General features: G+C 44.8%; 1 protein-coding gene across 1 annotated transcript in view; it reads left to right on the top strand.

Annotated features, from left to right (window-relative positions):
* The window catches only part of LOC143277894 (uncharacterized), a 44,717-nt gene that overhangs the window by 13,095 nt on the left and 21,622 nt on the right, over window positions 1-10,000 (top strand). The window contains exon 2 of the mRNA XM_076582850.1: window positions 1,232-1,273. Coding sequence (XP_076438965.1) covers window positions 1,232-1,273 — 42 coding nt within the window. The remainder of the gene's footprint in view (window positions 1-1,231; window positions 1,274-10,000) is intronic.

Genomic DNA, 10,000 nt, shown 5'->3' with positions numbered 1-10,000 from the left:
GAGAAAAAAATCACCTTAACTGATAACATCACTAAAAGTATGCGAAGAAAAAAAACCTCTGCCTTTGTGCCACTAAAACTACTCAGCCTCAATGTCACTAAAACTGTGCGAAGAAAATCACCTCAATCGATAACGTCACTAAAAGTATGTAAAGAAGATCATCTCCTTAGTGCCACTAAAACTACTCATCCTCAATGTCACTAAAACTGTGTGAAGAAAATCACCTCAACCGATAACGTCATTAAAAGTATGTGAAGAAGATCATCTCGACCTCAGTGCAAATAAAACTACTCAGCCTCAATGTCACTAAAACTGTGTGAAGAAAATCACCTGAACCGGTAACGCCATTAAAAGTATGTGAAGAAGATCATCTCAATCTTAATGCCACTAAAACTACTCAGCCTCAATGTCACTAAAACTGTGCGAAGAATATCACCTCAACCGAAAACGTCACGAAAGGTATGTAAAGATCACCTCAACCTTAGTGCCACTAAAACTACTCAGCCTCAATGTCACTAAAACTGTATGAAGAAAATCACCTCAACCGAAAACGTCATTAAAAGCATGCAAAGAAGATCATCTCAATCTTAATGCCACTAAAACTACTCAGCCTCAATGTCACTAAAACTGTGTGAAGAAAATCACATCAACCGAAAACGTCACAAAAGGTATGTAAAGATCACATCAACCTTAGTGCCACTAAAACTACTCAGCCTCAATGTCACTAAAACTGTGTGAAGAAAATCACCTCAACCGAAAACGTCACGAAAGGTATGTAAAGATCACCTCAACCTTAATGCCACTAAAACTACTCAGCCTTAATGTCACTAAAACGGTGTGAAGAAAAATTCACCTCAGCCTTTGATGGCACTAAAACTGTTTGAGGAGAATCACTTCAGCCTTAATGACATTATAACTATGTGAATTATATGATGTCACTAAAACTGTGTGAGGAGAATCACTTCAGCCTTAATGACATTATAACTATGTGAATTATATGATGTCACTAAAACTGTTTGAAGAGAATCACTTCAGCCTTAATGACATTATAACTATGTGAATTATGTGATGTCACTAAAACTGTTTGAGGAGAATCACTTCAGCCTTAATGACATTATAACTATGTGAATTATGTGATGTCACTAAAACTGTTTGAGGAGAGTCACTTCAACCTTAATGACATTATAACCATGTGAATTATCAACTCTTTTTTTTTCTTCTTCTGTTCCAGCCGCGTCAGCCTTCTTTACTCCCCAACAACAACAGCAGCCAGGTAAGAATATGCGAATCTGTATGTACGTCCGTCTGTGTGTCTTGTTTCGTCCCCTACCCCCCTCCCCGCCACCTTCCCCCCCCCCTGCCCCCCACCTCCCACCCTCTCTGTGTATCGATTGTGCATGTGCGCTTGCGTTTGAGTGGTTGTGTGCATGTGTAGTAATCTGAGGAAAGTGCACAAACATGTACTTACTGCACACAGACACTTTCGTTCTCTTTTTCATCCCCGCCTCCCCCCCCCCCCCCCCCCCCCCTCTCCCCTCCCCGCCCCTCTCCCCTACCCCCATCTCTCTCTTTCTCTCTCTCTCTCTCCCTGAATCATTCTTCTTCTCCTTCTTCTGCGTTCACTCGAATGCACACGAGTGGGCTTTTTCGTGTATGACCGTTTTTACCCTGCCATGTAGGCAGCCATACTCCGTTTTCGGGGTTGTGCATGCTGGGTATGTTCTTGTTTCCATAACCCACCGAACGCTGACATGGATTACAGGATTTTTAACGTGCGTATTTGATCTTCTGCTTGCATATACACACGAAGGGGGTTCAGGCACTTGCAGGTCTGCACATATGTTGACCTGGGAGATCGTAAAAATGTCCACCCTTTACCCACCAGGCGCCGTCACCGTGATTCGAACCCGAGACCCTCAGATTGACAGTCCAACGCTTTAACCACTCGGCTATTGCGCCCGTCTCTCCCTGAATCAGTGTGTGCGTGCGTGTATGTATGTGCGTGCGTGTGTGGTAGTCTGGGGAAAGTGCACAAACATGTACTTACTGCACACAGACACTTTCGTTCTCTCCCCCCCCCTCTCTCTCTCTCTTCTCTCTCTCTCTCTCTCTCTCTCTCTCCCCTTCCACCTCCTGTGCTGGGTATGTACAATTGTTTATAGTAGGGGTAGGGCTGGGGTTGTATGCATGTGTGCATTGCGCACGCGAGTGTATAATCAGTCGTGTGTAGAGAGAGAGCGAGAGAGGGTATGATTATTTAACCCACACCTACACACACACACACACACACACACACACACACACACACACAGAGAGAGAGAGAGAGAGAGAGAGAATCACCAGAAACGAAAGAAATAGTCACTTCCGAGTTTTAATGATCCCCAAACCAGTGTTCACCTCTTCATTGATAAAATGCCCCGACAAATACGATTGTATTACTCACGAAAACGAGGTCATGGGCCTTTAAAAAAAAAAAAGTTATCTTAAAATTGTAATAAATAGCAAATTGGGGAAAATGGGATTTAAAAGGCATGATTAAAAAAAAAAATGTCCCAAGCTCGACCGTTCTCTTTTCTTTTTTTTTCCAGTCTCGAACTAACGGTATGGAACAAACTGTCTTCTTTCTCCCTCTGCCACGTGCATTCCCCAAGTTCAGTTTGAAATGTCTCTTGGTATATATATATATATATATTTGTGTGTGTGTGTGTGTGTGTGTGTGTGTGTGTGTGCGCGCGCCGTGGAAGCTGTGATACGTAGACTAGAAATGAATGTGTGGAGGAGGGGGGTAGAGGAGGTGCAGGGTAATGTGTGTGGTGTGTGTGTGTGTGTTGGAGATCATGTACGTTTATATGTATTTGACTGTGCTTTCATATCTGTGCAACTGCATGTTCGGTGCATATCTGTTATGCATGTGTGGGTGTATATGTGAATGTGTGTCTTCATGTTTTAGATCTATTTGCTTATATATCATTTATTCACCTCCTTTTTTTTTTCTCAAGGCCTGACTAAGCGCGTTGGGTTACGCTGCTGGTCAGGCATCTGCTTGGCAGATGTGGTGTAGCGTATATGGATTTGTCCGAACGCAGTGACGCCTCCTTGAGCTACTGATACTGATACTGATCTTGGCCCCTTTGAAGATGCATGGATTTGCCAGGTAAAGAGTGAGGGCACGCACTATTCTGACATCGAAAACAAGGAGATACTCCCCGCTCGAGCATAGAGCATCCACTCTGAAACACAAAGTCCACACGTATAACAAATAATAATAATAATAATAATGATACAGTAATGATAATATGTTTACTATCATAACACCTATTCCAATTATTTTTGCTCAAAGCGTTTCACAGTTACATTAGTTCCAATTTGTAAGAAAGAAAAAAAAAATGTATCATCCATTAACATCGAACCACCGTGTTACAATCAACACCTTTCTTTGTTTGATCGAATCGTTCATCGATCGTCACGACCATGTCTCAGTCATTACAAACCCATGTATATATAAAACCAACACTTTCGCCCTCTCTTCCGTTCGCACCACCCCTTCCTCCCTCCCCCCCCCCCCCACAACCCCGCACCCACCCCCCTCCCCCTCTCTCTCTCTCTCTCTCTCTCTCTGTGTCTCCTTCCACCTTCTGTATCGGGTATGTACAATCATTTATAGGGATGGGAATGGTGGTTGCATGCATGCATGTGTGCATGCTGCACATTCGTGCATACCGTGTGTAAGAGAGCGAGAGAGAATATAATCATATGAGCCACGCCTTCACACACACACACACACACACACACACACACACACACACACACACACACACACACAGAGTACATGAAGGGGGAAAATAAAGGCGACTTGTATGGGGAGAGTGGGAGAGGAAGGGGAGGGAGTCACACAAAGCATCTATTTAATGAAAAATAGTGAATCACCATAAACGAAACATTCACTTCCGGGTTTTAATGATCCCCCCCCCCCCCCCCCCCCCCCCCCCCCAAAAAAAAAAAAAACCAGTGCTCACCTCTTCAATGATAAAATGTCCAGACAAATACGACTTTGTCATGCACGAAAGCGAGATCATGGATTTAAACAAAAGACCTTAAAACTGTGACAATACAAGTTTGTTTTGTTTTTTAAAGGCATGATTAAAAAAAAGGATTCCCCCCAAGTTCGACCGTTCTTTTTCCAGTCTCGATTTTGGAACAAACTGTCCTTCTCCGTCTGTCACGTGCATTCCCCAAGGTCAGTTTGAAAAGTCGCTTGGCCGCCTTGAAGGCGCATGAGAATGTTATCAGGGAAACAGTGAGTGTGCACACTTCTAAAACCGGAGGTACTACTTGCTCGAGGATGGAGCATCCACTCTGAAACAAAAAAAATCCACACGCATGATAGTGATAATGATAACAATAATTAATATGTTTACTTGCATAGCGCCTAATCAAATTATTTTTGCTCTAAGCGCTTTACAATTATATTAGTTCCGATTTAAGAAATAAAATAAAAAGAAATGTGATATCCATTAGCATCTTACCACCGTGTTGCAATCAGCATCTCTCCTTGTTTGATCCAACCAGTCGACGGGCGCAATAGCCGAATGGTTAAAGCGTTGGGCTTTCAATCTGAGGGTCCCGGGTTCGAATCACGGAGACAGCGCCTGATGGGTAAAGGGTGGAGATTTTTACAGTCTCCCAGGTCAACATTTGTGCAGACCTGCTAGTGTCTGAACCCCCTTCCTGTGTATACGCAAGCAGAAGATCAAATACGCACGTTAAAGATCCTGTAATCCATGTCAGCGTTCGGTGGGTTATGGAAACAAGAACATACCCAGCATGCACACCCCCGAAAGCGGAGTATGGCTGCCAACATGGCGGGTTAAAAACGGTCATACACGTAAAAGCCCACTCACGTATATACGAGTGAACGTGGAAGCTGCAGCCCACGAACGCAGAAGAAGAAGAAGATGATAATTCAATCAGGCATGAATCATCGATCATCACTACCATTTCTCAGTCATTACAAACCCATATATATATATATATATATATAACCAACACTTTCGTCTTCTTTTCTTTTCTGTTCCCCCCACTCCTTCCTCCACCCCCACCTCCCCGCCCCCCTCTCTTTCTCTGTCTCCTTCCACCTAATATACATATATATATATATATATATTATACTCAACCAAAAGACTACAGACTATACTGCTTTCCAAAGAAGAGCTTGTACTCCTTTGTTTCCTTTCCCAAACATATCCTATGAATTTAATTACATTCAGCTGGGAAATAATGTTCACATGTAAAACGACTTTCAAGTAATTATAAACAAGTAGGTTACAGTAATAAATAAGCCCGCAAAATCAAGGAGAGTTTATAAAATAAATAACTAATTGAATAATCAAATATATAAGTAAATGACAACAACAATAAAGTTAACAATAATAGTAATAATGATAATAATGATGATGATGATGAGTGATGATAGTGATGATAATAACAACAACAATGCTGCTGCTACTGCTACTGCTACTACTACTACTACTACTACTACATACTACTACTACCACCACCACTACCACCAATAATAATAATGAATGAATGAATGAATGACGACTCCGTGTCCTATACTAGAAACTAGGCACAGAATGGGATTAAAATGCAACACTCGGTACCTAAAAAGTGACAACAGTATTAAAATATTAGTATTAAAGCAAGCACACACACACACACACACACACACACACACACACACACACACACACACACACACATTCCGTCTTAAGGGGAGATAAATTGTTAATGTTGCCGCTCCCTTGCTTCCAATACTTACGATTACGTAAAGGATAGTTTGCATTAAAAAAAGAATCTACCATTCCAGACCTTATCGCTGATAACCGGAGTTTTCATTGTCAGATTTAAAGGATTTCCTTCCCTCATACCTGTTTAAAGAGCGAGGGAGAACGGAAATCCGTGTAAATTCTAATGGTCCCCACAGCTTGGAAACATTACCCAATGAGACCTCAGAAAGGAGTGTACGTTAATGGTGAACTTCATCTACAGTGATATGTATAAACTGTACAAAATACTGATAATGATGAATGTGTTCCAATATGAGAAATATAACCTTCAATGCAGGGGTAAAAAAAAAGTGTAACCCGCCCCCCCCCCCCCCCCCCCCCCCCCACCCCCCCCCCCCCCCCACACACACACACACACACAAACCCTACCCACCCACTCCCCAAAAAAGGAGTTTAAGGGGTAAGGGAGGGGGTTAGTTAGAAGGAAGGGTCGCTTTAATGAAATAATGGCATATACGGTAGTTTATGTTTCACATCCCCACGTTTAAAAACTGCCATTGATTATGAAGCTTTCCGCTTCTGTGTACGTTCGTCTGTTCATAATAATGATAATAATACTAATCATCATAATCATAATAATAATAATGTTGATAATAATAATGATGATGATAATAGTAACGCAGAAAAAAAAAAACGATTTACTTTGAATATGATAAAAAGTATTTAAGAAAGAGGGTCGTCAACAATACAAATTTCATTGTTCAACTCTGGGACACACAAGCGCCATTGGGGGGTAGGGGGGGGGGGGGGGGGGAGGGGGGGAGGAGGGGGGGGGGGGCTGCTGGATATCCCAGCATGAAAGTTAAGCATTGATATTTGAAATACTTTAGTGATGGTGCGTTGGGATTTTGTGTGTGGGTTTGTTTTTTTTTTGTTTTGTTTTGTTTTGTTTATGTTTTTGTTTGTTTGTTTTGTCTGCGCTGTTGTTGTTTTATTTCAATTTTGTAAAAGAAGGGTCAAATTCTCGGTGTGTCGATTTATAGTAGAATCAGAAGAGGGGGGAGGGGAGAGTCAGAATGGCAGTCCCTGCGAATGTGGGACTCCGACTATTTATTGTTCCGGCAAAAGCCGTATCCCCCACGCCCCACCCCCCCCCCTCCCCCTCTAGTCCCTATTTCAAGGATTTTTATTACAGAACACAGAGGGAAGAAATATAGATATTGCCTGTTTTCCTTGTCACTCTTTATGATGATTCAATATGCTTTGGGCATCTTTTAAAAATGCGAAGGTTTGGGGGGGTACGCGTGGAAAGTACGGGGGTCAGATGGGCGAGATCAAAGAATTTTGAGCAATATCCCACATTTCTTCCCCTGCGTTCTTTTGTGGGAATGACGGAGGGGTCTACGTCCACCCGCCTTGTTGCGAACACGACTCATTCCGTCTTGAGGGGGAACAAAATTTAATGGTGGATATTACAGAATTTTGCATTATTTGTATTTGTATTTGTATTTCCTTTAATCACAACAGATTTCTCTGCGTGAAATTCGGGCTGCTCTCCCCAGGGAGAGCGCGTCGCTACACTACAGCGCCACCCTTTATTTTTTCTTTTTTTCCTGCGTGCAGTTTTCATTTGTTTTTCCTATCGAAGTGGATTTTTCTTCAAAATTTTGCCAGGAACAACCCTTTTGTTGCCGTGGGTTCTTTTACGTGCGCTAAGTGCATGCTGCACACGGGACCTCGGTTTATCGTCTCATCCGAATGACTAGCGCCCAGACCACCACTCAAGGTCTAATGGAGGGGGAGGGGAATATCGGCGGCTGAGCCGTGATTCGAACCAGCGCGCTCAGATTCTCTCGCTTCCTATGCGGACGCGTTACCTCTTGGCAATCACTCCGCTCATTACCGAATAAAAAATAAATAAATAAAAAAAAAAACACTGCGCAGTTATGTGAGTACACCGACTTTTAAGCTGTAGTATTATAGTGTGATACGGAGCGAACGAAGACAAAGAGACTACAACTATTACCACAACTCCTGCGCTAATACAACTACTATGACTGCTACAACGACTGCTGCTGCTGCTGCTACTACTATTACTATCAATCAGTCAATTAATGCATCACCTTATTGTCTGAACCAGAATACAAGAAATTCGCCTTCAGGCTCGTCGTAGAGTAAATATTTTACAGAGTAACTTTTAAAAGAGAAGACAGTCATTCCATCATTAACTAAATCACGGCTCAGCCGCCAATATTTTCTCCCCCTCCACTAGACCTTGAGTGGTGGTCTGGACGCTAGTCATTCGGATGAGACGATAAACCGTGGTCCCGTGTGCAGCATGCACTTAGTGCACGTAAAAAAAAAAAAAACCCACGGCAACAAAAGCATTGTTCCTGGCAAAATTCTGTAGAAAAGTCCACTTTGATTGGAAAAAGAAATAAAACTGCACGCAGGAAAAAATACCAAAAGAAATGGGTGGCGCTGTAGTGTAGCGACGAGCTCTCCCTGGGGAGAGCAGCCCGAATTTCACACAGAGAAATCTGTTTTGATAAAAAGAAATACAAAATACAAATACAAATTACCACCACTTACAACAACAACAACTACTACTACTACTACTAATTACCAGTGCGGGGGAGCGCTGTGCTGCCTTTGAGACGAGCGTCTCAACTTGCTGATCCAACTGTTGGGATCGTGCCACATCACGCCTAGGGTGACGAAGATGTTACAGATGGTGAAGGTCAAGGTCGCGGGGTCCCTGATTTCGCCCAGAGCACGCTCGACGTCTCTCCAAGTCCACGTCGGCGGCCCGATGTTGGGGAAGAAAGGTCGGCCTCCGTTCACGTTCTCTGGCGGGGTTCGGGTATTCGTTCCGTCATGCATTCTCTGGTGGGGATAAGGTGGACCTTCCCTCACGGTCTCTGGTGGGAAAGGAGGACGCATTTCGTTGCGCTGACTCTGGCGGGGATAAGGTCGACCTTCCCCCACGCTCTTTGATGGGGTATCCATTCCGTCTCGCTGTCTCTGGTGGGGATAAGGCCGACCTCTCCACACGCTCTCTTGTAGGAAAATAGGATACATCCCGTCGCGGTCTCTCTGGTGGGAATCACGTAGAACTAGCGCCACACTCTCTGGTGGGAAAAGGGTACACGTTCCGTCACGTTCACTCTGGTGGGGATAGGGTGGACCTTCCGTCACGTTCTCTGGTGGAGAGAGGGAACACGTTCCGTCACGTTCTCTCTGGTGGGGATAGGGTGGACCTTCCGTCACGTTCTCTGGTGGAGAGAGGGAACACGTTCCGTCACGTTCTCTCTGGTGGGGATAGGGTAGACCTTCCGTCACGTCCTCTGGTGGAGAGAGGGAACACGTTCCGTCACGTTCACTCTGGTGGGGATAGGGTAGACCCTCCGTCACGTTCTCTGGTGGAGAGAGGGAACACGTTCCGTCACGTTCTCTCTGGTGGGGATAGGGTGGACCTTCCGTCACGTCCTCTGGTGGAGAGAGGGAACACATTCCGTCACGTTCTTTCTGGTGGGGATAGGGTAGACCTTCCGTCACGTCCTCTGGTAGAGAGAGGGAACACGCTCCGTCACGCTCTCTCTGGTGGGGATAGGGTAGACATTCCGTCACGTTCTCTGGTGCAGAGAGGGAACACGTTCCGTCAGGTTCACTCTGGTGGGGATAGGGTAGACCTTCCGTCACGTTCTCTGGTGGAGAGAGGGAACACATTCCGTCACATTCTCTCTGGTGGGGATAGGGTAAACCTTCCGTCACGTTCTCTGGTGCAGAGAGGGAACACGTTCCGTCACGTTCACTCTGGTGGGGATAGGGTAGACCCTCCGTCACGTTCTCTGGTGGAGAGAGGGAACACGTTCCGTCACGTTCTCTCTGGTGGGGATAGGGTAGACCTTCCGTCACGTCCTCTGGTGGAGAGAGGGAACACGTTCCGTCACGTTCTCTCTGGTGGAGATAGGGTAGACCTTCCGTCACGTTCTCTAGTGGAGAGAGGGAACACGTTCCTTCACGTTCTCTCTGGTGGGGATAGGGTAGACCTTCCGTCACGTCCTCTGGTGGAGAGAGGGAACGCGTTCCGTCAGGTTCACTCTGGTGGGGATAGGGTAGACCTTCCGTCACGTCCTCTGGTGGAGAGAGGGAACACATCCCGTCACGTTCTCTCTGGTGGAGATAGGTGTGGACTTTCCACCACGTCCCAC

This window comes from Babylonia areolata, chromosome 35 (assembly GCF_041734735.1).
Source record: "Babylonia areolata isolate BAREFJ2019XMU chromosome 35, ASM4173473v1, whole genome shotgun sequence".
Classification (NCBI taxonomy): Eukaryota; Metazoa; Mollusca; class Gastropoda; order Neogastropoda; family Buccinidae; genus Babylonia; species Babylonia areolata.
This window is presented reverse-complemented; position numbering and strand designations above follow the sequence as displayed.